At 37.4% G+C, this 15,677-nt stretch overlaps 1 protein-coding gene across 11 annotated transcripts in view; it reads right to left on the bottom strand.

The window, feature by feature from the left end:
* CHID1 (chitinase domain containing 1) overlaps nucleotides 1-15,677 on the bottom strand; it is a 119,221-nt gene that overhangs the window by 79,144 nt on the left and 24,400 nt on the right. For all 11 annotated transcript variants that reach the window (XR_004842128.1, XR_004842131.1, XR_004842127.1 and 8 more), the window contains exon 8: nucleotides 1,737-1,838. Coding sequence is in view for 6 of the 11 variants with exons in the window: in XM_009639631.2 (XP_009637926.1) it covers nucleotides 1,737-1,838 (102 nt within the window). In the remaining 5 variants the exon portion in view is untranslated. The remainder of the gene's footprint in view (nucleotides 1-1,736; nucleotides 1,839-15,677) is intronic.

The following is a 15,677-nucleotide window of genomic DNA, read 5'->3' as shown; positions in this document are numbered from 1 at the left end:
AGTATCAGGATATCATGCTCATTCCATTCCTATCTCATCAGAAAGGAGAGCAGGCTTTATCGCTAACACTTACTAACACCACAAAAGGAAAAGCGTATTCTAGTCTCACAAATATCAACATCTTCTACTCCCTACTAATTATCTGCCTCAAAGCCTTCAGGATATCTGTGCCATTAAAACTCAGTGTGCTAATGCAGTACAGGAATGTTGCTGGAAATTATGTTTGTATTTAAAGGCAAAAAATTTATGAGAAAACATGTATTATGCTGTATTTCATCTACTCAGACCAATCAAAGCAAATTCAAGCAAAAAATATTTGAATTCTTTTTATCAAATCCTTTCTCAGACTATAAGCATTACATCTCAGAAACTACATTTATTTCAAATACAGTGAGTGTGAACTGAAGAATGCTTCCCTCCTCCTTTCAAGTAAAAAAGATCAGCAGCTCCATGTCAGGTCTAAGCAACTTAAAGCACCCGTGAAGGCATAAAGATGTGACTACCACATAACCGAACCTGTGATTTTAACATGGCATAAAGCACGGTGCAGCTTTGCCACACAGGAAAGATCCAGCCCACAGTACAGTATTTCAAAATGCATTCAGGGTTCCAGATGGGTTTGTGTTGCCTGTACAAATGCCCAACCTCTACGCTGCATATTCCAGCAGGAGAGTAACAAAAAACTGTTGTAACTTCAGTACACGTTACTATGTTTGCTCTCCTCTAGATATCTAGGCTTGAAGATGTAGAGACAGGACAGAGAGAGGTAGGAAGGAGGTATATAAATTCCTTCCAGAAGAGACAAAAGTTGCTTTCTGTTAAACCTCTCTAGACATTATCAAAATGCTAATATACTATAGGTGACAAAGGTTTTAGTGATGTAATAAACACAAATACGATGGCATTTCTAAATCTGCCAGTTTACCACAAACATTAACTCTGGACAGCCACCCTGATGCAAGATACACAGAATCTCCCAGGAATTCCAAAAGCATATCCTTACCTGCAATTTGGAGGTGAAATGAACCATGCTTTTGGAGAACAGTAAGATAAAGAGTCTCTGCAGAGTTTAAGGACCTCTCAACTACATTGCTGCTCCACTTTCACACAGTTAAAAATATTAAGCTCCTGAACATGAATATTCATGTACAAGAGTGAAGTTTTGTGTTATTTTTCAGTCAGATCAGCTCCCTGATCTGGTTTGATGAACGGCTGCATGAGCAGCTCTATCAAGGGAGGGACTACTGGAAGAATGGAAAGCCATATTCAAGCACGTCCACATAAGCAGTGCTGCCATAAGGCACTGTGCTGCCTCAGGATAAAGCAAATGAGTTGTCAATTGTGCTTTAAAGCTAATTTTTTTCAACAATGACATGTACTAGATTATTCGTTTACCTATCCTGCAGAACTGTGCTAAATAACTAAAACCAAAAGAACCTGGCGTGAAAAAGACTAAGTGTCACAGAACTAGTAAAAGGATAATTTTTTGCTTGAGTACAAATCCCTTCACAGTATCTCAGTGCCAAATATACACTGCTATTAGACAATGTCTTGAGTTACTGGCTTGTTCAAAAATCACCTATCCTAATTACTAATCCAAAACTTTGGTATCTGATACAGTTAAAACACACTATCCACTTTACTAAAAAAATGAACTCATGCTGTAGATCTAGTATTGACTTAACTGGGAATCAGTTCCTTCAGCAATCTTTTTCCAATGTTAGATGGAGTCTTACCGTTGTGGTGTTGAATAGTCATATGTCATGAGACTGAAGCCGTCTATTGCTGAGGCCAACTGATCAAATTCTTTTTTTGTGAACATTCCTGGCTGGTTAGTCCTTTTAAAACAAAGCAAAACAAGGAAAAACAGGAAGAGATAAATTACTACAATAACCTGGCTTATTCTCTCCTTTGGTTTTCATACCATCTGATCAGGTAATAAAAATCTTTCATTCTGAGGTAGCAAAAAAACATATTTCAGTGTCATTCTTACAATAAATGTCTAAGAAAAAAATGTTCAATGCTACTTATGTTGCTAGTGGGAAGAATCAGACTTCCGCAGCATACTTAACAAATAAGCATTTCCAGCATGGCTACCACAGTGATTATAAGGGCTGCGGACTAACCCAACAGCCTTAGGTGGCAATCAACTGAACTCTTAAAAGCTTTTACAAAACCTTTAATTGCTTGGCCTGTCAAACTGTTTTTGATACTTATATAACTAAATTATCTGAGCCATACTTAAATAAATGAATGGGTGCAGCTGTTGATACAAAAACATAAGCCAAAGGTAACTTTTTTCTTAATCTCAGTAATAACAATATTTTCAGCTTGTAGCATACTTAAATTTTCTCTCACCAGTGAAAACACTTTATTTTCTTTTCATTCCCTTCCAAAAAAGTCCTAAAAAGCAGAAGGCAAATACAACTGCCTGCTTTTAGCAAAAGACTATACAAACCTCTTTTCTTTAGACAAAACCACATGCATTTCTTTCTTTTTGGGGGGGAGGCAGGGGGAGAAGAAATCCATTCTATGACCTTGTCTAGACAAAAGTCTAGTTATGCATTTTGCATATCTTCATACGATATATTGAACACCGGTCTTTCTTCCCCCTATTTTTGCTTATTCCTGATTTACAAAATCTAGCATTGGGTTAGTATCTACCTTAGCTTCATGAATGAGTGGGTGTATTTTTGACAGTTTTGGACTCATAGAGACTACTGACTTCCTTCAAACATTCAACTCAGAAACAATTAATGCACACAAGTTGCCTGAAAACATTGAAGCTGTTTCAAAGAGAATTGATAACTTCAAACTACCAGCACACACAGCACAGCGGGGAACATAAGGCAGCCTTAATCACATTGCAAAGATGGGACTGAACTAGAAAGTAGAAGCTGCTGCCAGGAGAACCATGTCCTCAGCCAGAGGGCTCTGAAGCATGTTAACATGAAACAGACAGGTAGAGAAGTAGCATATTGTCCTAAATAGCCTGGGAGAGCAGGGTTCACAGGAGAACATTACAAAAGAAAAGAAAAGAAAAAGAATAAAAAGGTGGTTTAGCAGCTACAAACTCTGTGGTGCGATTCTGCCATTCGAGAGGCAGACTTAGAGGATTGTACAAGATTCCTGTAGAGAGTAGAGGAGAGAGACTGAAGAATCCTGATGTTCCCAGTAATACCAGAAACCACTACTTGATCTAGAAATTAGTAGGCAACCCCTATCTAGACAAGGTACATCTCAAAACCACTCATGTTCCATCTTAAATCTAACCACCAAAAAGATGGTCAGTGACAGATGCAAGTAATAAACTGAAAAATCACTTATTTTGACCCTTATCATTTTTGGATCAGTGTGCAAATTCTCCATCCAACAATATGTGCTGAGTGGATCACCAGAGCATAACAGCGTTCATTTATCAGTTTACAAGGACACTTTCTGCTCCATCACATTAGGAAAGAGGTTAACAGAATACAGGTTACAAAGTGGGGCAGATTAAATCATTTAACATGCCTGTCACACTGTAGGGGAGCAAAGCATGAATGATATTTGCAAGTCAGGTCAATGAATCTGACCAAACATACACTGGATCATGTAGCCGTAATTTGTACGAAGCATAGTGGTGTTCTGGAAGTCTCAAGTTTTCAGAACCAGTGATATACTTGTTATATTAAGGAGAAATCCCATCCCTTTCTTTCCAGGGTTTTAACAAATTAAAAGAAATCTTCACTTCTGGAACCTATTGGTGGACCTCAGTGTTTTGGATAGTTATCTGCTTGTCATTTACTGCAACTGCAAACTACAGTTGTTCTACAAGAATAAAGTGAAAGACTTCTTTGAAACAATGTCATGGCAACTTGGATGTCTGTAGTCAAAGCAATTCCCCAGCAAAACATATTTTCAGTAAATTGATTGTGATTACTCATGAAGGGAAAAGCATAAAAAGTAATTATAATGTGTATTAAATATTAGGGCAAGCTGGATTGCTTTATGGATTAAGCCGGGTAGTACTTCAATGAAATTTGTCTATGTAACTTACCTTCTACATCCATTTTTCATACATACTATCAAGGAATATGTAAAAAAAAAAACAAAAAAACAAAAACCCCCCCCTCCCCCCCCCCCCCCAAAAAAAAACCCACCAAAAAAAATGGGTTAAAATGGATATTATCATCATATTCTCCAAAGCAAGCTTGTAACTGAACAACTACTTTTACAAAGGAATGCCATCTGAGGAGCAAGGTCATAAATTTCCAACTTGGAACAAACCCAGCAGCAACAAATATGCTTTGTCCATTCATGAATAGCATTAAACACCCCCGCTCTTCACAGAAAACAAGCACCACCCACCTGCTCAATCAGGACCACCAGTCAATTCTGCTCTAGTCAAACACTTCAGGATACTGTCCACTGGAGCAAAAATAAGACTATTTGATTCATGCCTTGAGAATTGTTCTGAGTCAAGAAAATTGGCACTCAAGGATAGAAATTGAATGTTTTTCAACAGTTATTATGCTTCTCGTTTATGTTTTCCAATTATTCTGATATTTAATTGTAAACTTAACTCAAGGGCAGGTATGTTCTACTGACTACATGGTTGAGAAAACCAGCACAGAGAAAATCAAGAGACTTGGCACAGAACATACAAAGTCCAGGAGAATAAAAGTTTCCAAGTCTAAGACACAAGCCTGTCATTCTAAGCTTTGAGTGCCATTTCCAAAATACTCAGCGAAATGGCAGAAACTTCATCATTTATCAGCACTGTACAACATACATACTAAAGACAGCTTGTTACTAAATAGTCCGATGACTAAAACCTTGGTGATTTTATCTGCTCACTATCAACAACACAAAGGTGAAGGAGCAGAAGTCAGGTGTATGAACATGAATAATAGGAAAAGAAAATTATTTGATATAACTGAAAAGCCTCTTTGTATGGAATTTATCCTGACCTCTGAACTACTTCATTTGCTTTATCTTTGAGTTCACCATCAGACACCATTCAAAAATCACGTCTCATTTAGAATCTAACAAACGTACTTGTTAGAAGAGTGAAGTTCAACACTGAATACAAGAAAAAACTGCTGTTTAAAGAAACCTGGTCCTACTGGCCTGAAAATATACTGAAATTATGCAACATGCAATATGAATCAATTTAGATTCAAGAAGTAAATTTAAGCAGAAAAGAGTATTCTTTTTACAGTAGCTTATACTAAATCCTTTTTACTGCTGTTCTACGAGCCAGACACTTCAAATGATATTTGCATTTGTTTTTTTCTAACTCAATACCTTAAGCAAATGCCATACGGTTTCCTTAACTTTCTGCTCAAATGCACCAGTGTTCTTACGTGATTCTTGTCTCATTGTTCAACATCGTTAACTCTGAAACTTATTAAATACTAGCAAACCCCCCAACTATTCAAGTTTGGAAATGGCCATCTAATCTCAGCAAAATTTGCATCTATATGGACTGTAAAAGTTGCTCCACAAGGAGAAATTCACCACAGAGATGAAATTCATGGCACTTTAACTGCAATAAAAACCACCTCTGATACCATATATACAACAAATAATTCGTTTCAACTGAGGTCTGGATATAATGTCCATCATGATGCGCATAGGACATTATCCCAGGTGCTGGTTCAAAGCTGTGTCAGGGAAGGTTTGCACTTGACACTAGGAAGCATTTCTCTACAGAGAGGCTGGTCAAACACCGCATTTCTCTACAGAGAGGCTGGTCAAACACCGGAACAGGCTTCCTAGAGAGGTGATTGATGCCCCACGCCTGTCAGTGTTCAACAGGCATTTGGACAATGCCCTTAGTAATATGCTTTCACTTTTGGTCAGCCCTGAAGTGATGAGGCAGTTGGACTTAGATGATCGTTGTAGGTCCCTTCCAACTGAAAATATTCTATTCCATCTTTCCCATCCCTTTGTAGGGAACCACTGAGTTACTGAGAGAATAAGTACTCTACTTTTTGAGCATAATGTTTAAGACACAGAAATATTACTAAAAAGTGACACAGTCTTTTTCTTGTACAGAGAACAGCTGTCCCTCAGACACATCATCAACACTTTTGCTTTAAACCAGCCCATTTCCTTGGGAGGTGATGAAGCTTCCACCACATGCATTTAAGAGATGCATTTTATTGCATAAAATACTGACTTCCCTGCGGAAACTTTGTTTACATGGCCCAGTATTAATTTCTTCCCATTCTTAGCTATGTGACTTTCAGCTTGACTAAGAAGATCCTTTGTTGAGAGATTTGCCATTTCCATTTGTAAGCTCCTGACCCAAATTTCTGCTAGACAACACAGCAAGAGTAAAAACTATTCCCCTGAGAGCACAGGTCTTATTTGCACATATTCCTGACAATTTGTCAGTATTTTCTGATGGCACACTGCTATATGAATATACAGAAACTATTATAGGGACATCACAGAAGAAGAAATCACCCATTTTCCTTGATATTTCTGTATACACAGCTAAGAATTTCATAGTCCTTTTACCATTCTATCCTTTCACATCTAAAAATAAGTGCAGGGGAGTTTGTTTCATAACCTAGAATGTCTGTTACCTGAATCTTCCAAATAGCATATGGTCATATGTATCAAAATTCCCATTAATGCTTTACCAATAAGTATTTCTATAAGGTTTTGACTTTGTGGTCTTTCATATTGATACGAATGAAAGAGTATTCATACTTCAACCATGCAAGCTAGTTTTACATTTACTTTCAAATGAATCTACATCCTCAATTACTTTTAGTCTCACTATGATTACCCTCAAAATGAAATAAGAAAAAAAAAGGTTTTGTAACTGACTGCTATTCCCTGCAAGTTTGAACTGTGTTCTTGTTTGGTTACCCCACCTTCTCCCTCCCTTATAAAAGAGAAATTTTCTATATCCTCATGTCTTTGACTAGTCCTTCATAATGGAAAACTGATTGATTTTCTGTTTCCTGTATATATCTATTTCAAAAGTCATCTTCTCAGTAATTACTTAATTTTCTGTTTGTACATAATTCTCTGTTTTCTCTGTAAAGCAACTGTTTGCAAATCTTCCCTTCTCACATCTTTCTTCACCATCAGATATTACTGGTTTTCATAGCTCCTTGCAGTTAGCTGCACTGAAGTATAATAGAATTGCATTTTATGAACACAGACTGCTGAATTCAGTTAATGCACAATCACTGAATAAAAATTCACCATTTCTTCTTGCATCCAGTCTGTTCTACAACAAACAGGAGAAAGGGCTAAAATCTCTACCCTGTGCATCACACATTGATAATGAAGTAGTCAGATGCATAAACAAATTAAATCTGAAACCATTTTCTTTTCAGGAAAAATCCTCTTGGCAGTTTTGTAACTACCCTGTCTCTTTTTACGTTCTCCAAAACTCTGTAATGATGACAGCTCACTGAAATAATTCTCCACTCTCAGTATTGAGAAAACAGTTCTAAATGGATCCTGGCTTCCATCGACATTTTGTGACTAGATTCTCTGGTGTCTTATAGATGATCCATTTACAATGCCTTCTCACTGCTGGGTCTTGAGGAAAAAAGATGGGTCATCCTCATCTGTCCAGCTGCTTGTTTTCATGAACTGGAAGGGACCTGACTATTAAAACTCTATGTCTATGTCAATTTTGTTCAAAACTGGTCAAATGCTAAAAAAGTTTTTCTGAAGAGGCGAAGAATGGAACAGATAAAGCTTACAGACACCTCATTGCCTCAGAAATCGTGCTAAAAGTAGAATTAAGGTCTGTCTCCAATAGCATTGGGTGAAGCAGGCAAGTCAACAACAGGACCTTGTTCAAAGCCATGAACAATACTTACAGAACTAATACTTGCTGTCGAAAAAGAACGTGACCATATTGAGTCATTAACCAAGAAGAGGAAAATTCTCGGACAGATGAAAATAGATTTAATACATGGTGGGGGCTGAATTCCATGCAATTGATTGGAGACTTTTAAAAGCACAGCAAGATCTCCATCTCTGACCTCTCTCCCTCAGTGAGCACACCTTGCAGACAACGTATCAAAGCTTTTAGAGAGGTGCGTGTTACTTGTTAAGCATTTCAGAAAGCGTGCATGCTTAGTATTCAAATACATTCACAAGCACTTGTAACACAGCACTCTTTCTCTATTTCCTTTCTAAGGGCAAAAAGTGGCAAGAGCTGAAGAACTGCCTGCAACGATATGATCCAAATCCGAGTATCTGATTTTGTGGCCTACAAACCCAGATCAACATGACAAATCAGGGACTGTACATTGCTAAACCAAAAATGTTAGTCCACTGAACGATAGAGTTGAGGTCAGTCTGTTGCAGGAAAAAACACAAATTCCAAGTTAGGTTTTTTGTTTGTTTGTTTTTTACAGTCTGTATCAAAGTCCCACTCCTCTTAAAACAGAAATAAAAATCAAACTTACTCCATAAAACCAGTGCAGTTACCACTGCTCACATACACTCTTCCAGTTGTGGCTTTTCATCTGGTTCTACTCTTAGAACACTCTCCCAGTTTTACACACTAGAAGTGTTGGGACAGATGATGGCAAAGACAAAAGCAAGAGGTTCCTTCCCCTCCCAACTAACCCCCATCTTCTTAAGATCTCCAAATCATGTTTTGTTCATGTAATATGAAAGACTACCTTACTGTTAATAAGTCAAAGAAACATCATCCCAAGAGATAGAAGTAAAAAAAGAATGAGCAAAAAGGGGAATTTTAACATGACAGTTTAGCAGTTCATTTTTAATGAGTTGCAACAGCCTGAATATCCAAAGATAATTACTTCAGCAAGCCTGGGCTAGACATTGGGGAGAACCTTCTAATGGTGCAAGTAGTCTGGGAGCACTGCAATAACATTCATTCATTGGTAGATTTTAAGAGCTTGTTAGATAAACTTGTATCAAGAGTCACATAGTTATAGTTTATTTTGCCAATACTATTCTCTACTATTCAGAGTAGTAGCTTAAACTCAGAAATAAAAACCTGCAACCCTACTTGTGCACTGTCTTTGGCTGCTGCACTAATTTCATGATAGGAATGGTAAAATTCAGATGCCTTCGAAGAACATAAGGGCTATCTTTTGTCAGTTGCCCGCAGAAAAGATCACAATTTAAAATAAAATATCTCTACCAAAGGCATCTTAAAACATAAACCTGACAGATTTTATTAGCATTACTGACCATGTTCAAGTTTTTTTAATGGCAAGAATCTCTTTAACAAGTTCCAGATTAGATTAGGACAGGTATTTAAAAAAATATCAAAACCTAATCAGCTTGACAAGCAAGAAAATTGTAACTGAGTGCTACAGAGTCACAATACAAAAAAGCTGGGAGTGGTTACTTCACACAGCAGGAGTGCTTCATATCACTAGGGAACTGTAGATGATAACAGACTGACAAGTAAAAACTTGCTGTATTTTCATCAGGAAACAAAATGGTATTTATGTACCAAATGAAATTTTTGCAGAACATTGAGGGCTGGCACTCTTCTTTAATATACATATCCCATCCCAGCTGTTGCCTTTGCAGTACTTGCTCTCCAAATAGGGAGAAACATGGGATCTGTTCTTATCATGGACTAGCGTACACAGTTTTCATGAAGCCAAACTAATTACCTGTGGCCCATCTGGTTTAAACCAGTAACAGAAGTCAAGGAGGAGAACCATGCCAACAATTGTATGTCCTAAAAAGAAAGCATGAAATCCCAGCAGACACCTAGGGACAAATGAGCCTGAAAACTGCTGTCCTCAAAGCGGAGGCATGCTGGCAGACCAGCCTGCACCACTTACACTGTATTTTTCAAGTAACTTAGAATTTCTATCTGAAACTCCTAAGCCAACATAAGAAATTCACCTGTTTGACAAAAACAGACAATGTGAATACCAAAGAAGAAAAAGCTGCTTTTGACACTTGTCACTATATTTACTGTTTCCATTTGTGGGGAGGTTAACTGCTCTCCTTTAGTGTTGTTTCTGTTATGTTGCTTCAGCCTCTTCAGAGGAGTCATTTAAGCAAGACTATGCATAAATGAACATCCACTGTGTCACCATTTGGTTCCCCTAATTTCCAAACTATTCCAGTGCCTTTCGTGCCAGGGCTTAATGCCCAAGCAAGCCATGCTCCAACAGCAGAACATCACGCAAAACAAGCTTGCACCCTGGAGCATATGAGCCTAATTTAAAAACTCTAGCACACCAAATGTAGGCTTAATTCCTCCTTGCAAAGATTAAAATGCTCATCAGGGTTTTTTGGGGGGTGGTTTGGGTTTTTTTTTTTCCAACTTCATACTGAAACTTATGCAGTAATTGCTCTACAGCAGCTGGCTCAGAATTGTAGATCTACAAACGCCAGACATGGTGAGGAATACATTCCACTCTTTCTTCTCTTTGACTGTCATTAGTTGACCTGCAGATTATTTTAATGATTCTCCCTAGTGGTAATTCAAAAATCTGATGTATACACCTGCTTCAGCACATATCAGTGCAGTCAGACCTTGGCTGCATTAATTTTATATAGTCCTTAAAAAGCCACTTCTAAGAATAGATTTGTTCCTCTCAAGCCCTTTCTGAATCTATACAAAATGCATTACCTTTCATGGCTGCACTCAGAGCCATGCTGTACTGAGCTGGCAGCCCAAAAAACAGCAGCAAAACCAGAGAAGTCATCAGCAAGGGAAACAGATGTAGTTTAGAGCCATTAACAAGCATCCAGATTTACTGTAGCTAACAGAATTCAGTTTAAAAAGAGATGTGACTGACAGACCTATACTTTAAGGTTTTATACAGGGAAGAAACAAAACCCATGAGCCCAACAGCATGACTCCGAGTATGATTCAATAGTATTACTATAATTTGAAGAGGTTATTAACCTTTCTCCAATAACTGTTACTCAGAAGTAGTCAGTAGTCATTTCCTACCCAGTCTTCTGCTCCTCTCAATATAAACTCATCTCAATCCGTATCTTGTGATCCAAGACACACATATTTTACAGGTTCTCTAATATGGAATAAAAACTATTATGCCAGTCAGCTAACCTAGACAGCCCACTTAAGAGTAATTTCTATGCTTTCTTGAGTGCTGAATTTTATGCACAGAGCCTGATTTCAAAATCTCTTGATATGTAACTGTACTCTCCATATTCCTGACAGTGCCTTTTTCTTTAAAAATACTCACAGGAAGATTGATGACTACAGGAACAATGGACGGCAGTATGTTATTATCAACTAGGCAGAACAAATAGGAAACTGTGCATAGTTATATTTTTCAGACTTTCCTTCCCAAGTCCCATTTTCTGTATATTGCTTGCCCAAAGAGATTGTCTCCCAGCATCAAATTTCTTTATTAACAACAGCAAGCATGGGAGAGCATACTTGATGTATATACTAGCTAACTCTACAATGAATACACACCTATCATTTTTAGAATTGTATGCTTTTATATGACCTCATTTGTCAAATTAGAAGGAAAGTAACAAAGATAATCAGACATGTACGAAGATCAGAAAAGTGCAGCAAGAGTACTATTGATTTCAACAAAATAAGATTATTATGGCCAGGTTTCTCACAAACTTTTTAACTTTTCATGACATTAAGTGTAGATATTGGTAAAACAGAATCCTACTTAATATAACACTACTCTACAAAGTTGTTTTTCTAGTATGCTGTTATTTGACATAATCTGATAATTTAAAACTCCATCTGAAACAAGCAATAGGTTTCCTGCTGGTTTGATCCCTGGCATTATTTACTTATCAAAATGTCAAGGCTTTGCATTCTGGCCTGCATAGTCCTGCCTAAGAATGATGTTAAAAGTCAATGACAGTTCCCATTTCACAGAGACATCCTAGAAGGTGTTTATAATTTAATTGAATTTGTTTACTACACGTTATTATAAAAATTACCCTGTTGTTTACTTGCATATTCTGCATCAGAATTACTAATTGCTAGAAATGTTTCTAAAGAAAACAGTGCATATATACTGGAATAGTGAACCCACAAACATATCATTCTGTATACACAGCTACGGCAAGGCAATTGAATCTGCGGCAACTTCTAACAATTACACTCCTGGTGAAAAACACATTACCTTAATAATTACAAGTATGTGCTCATAATCAACTTCTAAGAGACTAAACCACCTGTTTCCTTTACCGCATATGCAAAACACTGGTCATTTGTGGCATTCATTGGGCTGAGCAACAGTATGGCCAACAGGCAATTTTCGATTATGTACTCTACCTGCTTTTCAGCCAAGTATGTATGCATATCTATAGGAAAGGAAGAAAAGAACATGATAGTACAAAGTAAAAGGAGGGACAAGTTGTCTGCCCTGCTGCCAATCTTTCCAAAGAGGCAGGGTAGCAAAACTATACTGCTATCTAGTAGCAGTGGATATCAGCTATGAAGACTGCATAGATTCTGGTAATTTTCATTGCACAGCAGCTCTGAAAAGAAAAAGCTGAAGCTACTTAAGACAGTCCTTCACATCCACAATGTTTTTGCAGCAATAATAAAGAATAAATTGAGTGCTAAAATCTTCATTTTGGAGGAAAAGTTTAGAGGTGGAAAATACTGACCTAGAGAAGCTTTAACTTAACAGGGAGAGAGGCTGTAGATTTTTTTTTTTTTTTACTCTTACATATGCAAATACAAACATCCAAAGTTAGGGATGCTTGCCGTATTTTGAATGAGGAGCATACATTATGTTCAAATATTTGAAGAGAGAAAAGTGGTTTGCGTTCCTGTAGCTTTCAAATGAAAGCAGCTGCACTACTGCTGTGCATCTCAAGAAGCCAATAAAGACATACAAATTTGATACGGATTATTTGCCAAGACTGCAGTAGCTTTAATATGCTCCTTTCAAAGCCTAGAATCTAAAAAAAAGTGAAAAACTAAAGACCTGCTCAACTACAGATTTAACTGCACGTGTTTCATGAGCAAGTAACAAGTTGTGAGCAAGACTGCTGCATAGCAGAGAAGTATTTTGCAAACTCTCTAAAGGGCAAACAGGTATTAAAACAGCATCACAGTGGAGTAAAGTGAAGAACCAGAATATCAAAACATCTGGTTTGCAGGATGCTTTGGCACAAACAGGAAATCCTGCTTTTTAGCCATCTCTGGTTCTGGCTCCTTAACAAGTTACTTTCATTAATTCAGTTGTCTGGCTTTCTTTTAAAGCTCAGAGAGGATGTGTATATTGTTTGAGCATTGTCTTCTTGTATTATCTTAAGAGATTATAAGTTTAGCGTAACAAAGGTAGTAATAATTGAACTTTAGCGAGAACACTTTAATAAGATAAATCACTTCAAAATGCTGGGGGGTTGTCCGCCCCCCAAATCCATTCTTATATACCTTGCTGACAACATACAGAACAATTCTAGGATTCCCCCTTATATAAAGGTGGATCTTGATCCATAAAACCCATAGTGAGACAGCTGATTCTCACAACAAATGAAAAACACAGAAACATCCACCTATTCTGAACAGTCAACTAACGGTCTAAAGGAGGAAAACCCTCGCACATAAACATCTCTTCACGTTCTACTCCACCAAAAGAACTGTTTTTAACAAGATAACGTCTTGTTTTCCTAGAAATACAATTTCTTCTTTCCCAAAGAAAGGCTTAGTATATTCTAACCTTTACAGCCCCCATACAGTCCTAGGATTTTGGCTATATGTTTTTAGAAAAGACTAACTATTTATCCAGATTACTACCAATCTTGGAATAATTCTGCCTAAACAGCATGACAGTTAATAGGAATCTATGTTAACTGCCCTTTTATTTTTTCCCCCAAGAATCTCCTGAAAGAAGCTAGGTTAGCTCCATATATTCACATCTCACCATAGCAGGCCTTACTGTTCAATGAATGAAGAATGCCATTTCAAAGCTACCACACCAGACAGCTAGTCTTTTTCATGACAAAAATACTGGAATTTATAATCAGTCTTGTCTACCCTCTGCCCCCACTACTATAAAACTAAAGCAAAACCAGTACAGAACATTCTTCCTGCCCTTGTTCAGGAATGTCAGCAGACCCAGCTCCTGGAACAGTACGTATACTATAATGAAGATTTTCAAAATAATACTAAGCATTTTTTGAACATAAAATGCATTCTCTTTAATGGCTTAAATAAAAAACACTTTGAGGCTGAAAGGAGGAAAATTGCTGAATCACAGTAAAACACTGACAAGGCTTTATAATCTCCCTACTCTAAAACCAGTGATACAGTAATGGCTCCCTTGTGCATACATAAACCAAAAATACCCTCTGCCAGCAACTTCTCATCACTTTAAAAAAAAAAAAATGTAGTGTCAACAACACTTAACCTCAGCATAACTCAAGTCATTTATCAAATCTTAAGACTTCAGACTGTCTGGAATGTAACAAGTGCTATGATTTTCAACTTCTTTTCCCAATCAAACAAGAGATCAGCCACAGCAAGAAGCAGCAGGTAAAAATGACGGTTGGGATATAACTGCACTTAGCTGAGAACGTAAGGGAAGCAGAAACACACTTTGAGATGCTGTGCTTCACATATAGATGTGGCAAGCTTTTCAGAGCAAGAAGAAAACAGCCAGCACAGTATCTGACAGAAAATGCTTTGTCATAGGCATATTTTGTCAATTTTAGGCAACTCATGAAAATTCACGTAATGTTATAAATTTAACAGTATGGGCCTCTTCAGTGTTTTAGACATCATTTTGGAAATGTTTACTTGTCATTTTAATTCACTAAGGCTAAAAGCAAGCCTGTACAGTCTCAATTTAAGAACCAAATATCAAAAGCTGACTTAGGTATCTTCAGCTCTCTCCATTCCTTTGCTGTGTCTGCCCCACCCACACTTTTTAAATCCCAACAAAAATAAAAACTTCTCTAGATTTCTAGCTTACCTAAAACTTTAGTAGGAAGGCTTAACAAAGAAAGCTTTCAAAAGTATCTAATAAAGAATAAGGCTGGCTTGAGTACTAGGTGTATCCCTGAACAAGGAGCTGCCCACAGCTCTTCAAGAGAAGCAGGGAGAAGGTGTATTTGTGAATGTTTGCTTTGTTCCTGAGACAGAAAGTTTCACAGAGCGTACTCTTTTCCTTCCTTCTCCCGCTGCTCAGCTCTGCTTCCTTGCACTCTTCTGCCGAACATTTAGGCATTGATGGAGCATTAATTCTGCCACCCAAAGAAATTAAGAAAGGTGCTGCTCTCCCTTTTCTCCTCACACAGCTGTGCATCACCTGCTACTTAAATGTGTATCAAGTTCAAAATGCATATGAAGTTTCCAAAATTTTCCTAGGTGTTTCTACAGTGTTTTGCCATCCAACTTTTTCTAGTGTTCAGCCTAAGATTTCTTTATCATGAACTTTATCAGAGTATTTTTATCCCTTTCTTCCAGGCTGATGTAAAGACCAATGTATCTCTGTCACTTATACAGCTGCTGTTGACACATTTGAAGACATATTATGTCTCCTGACACTTTTTTACTCTTTTTAATATACTAAATACAGTTCTTCAAACTTTCCTCAAAGGAAACATTACCTAGACTTCTAGCCATTTTTCTTGCTTTCCTCTCATTTTTCTACATCCTCCTATAAATATAGAACACCAGACTCAGTTTTCCATGAGACCTGCCTAGCACAGAGCAGAATAATTACCTTTTGTCACCCTGAGAGCTCCCTGCC

Source organism: Egretta garzetta, unplaced genomic scaffold, assembly GCF_000687185.1.
Source record: "Egretta garzetta isolate BGI_Z169 unplaced genomic scaffold, ASM68718v1 scaffold650, whole genome shotgun sequence".
Classification (NCBI taxonomy): domain Eukaryota; kingdom Metazoa; phylum Chordata; class Aves; order Pelecaniformes; family Ardeidae; genus Egretta; species Egretta garzetta.
This window is presented reverse-complemented; position numbering and strand designations above follow the sequence as displayed.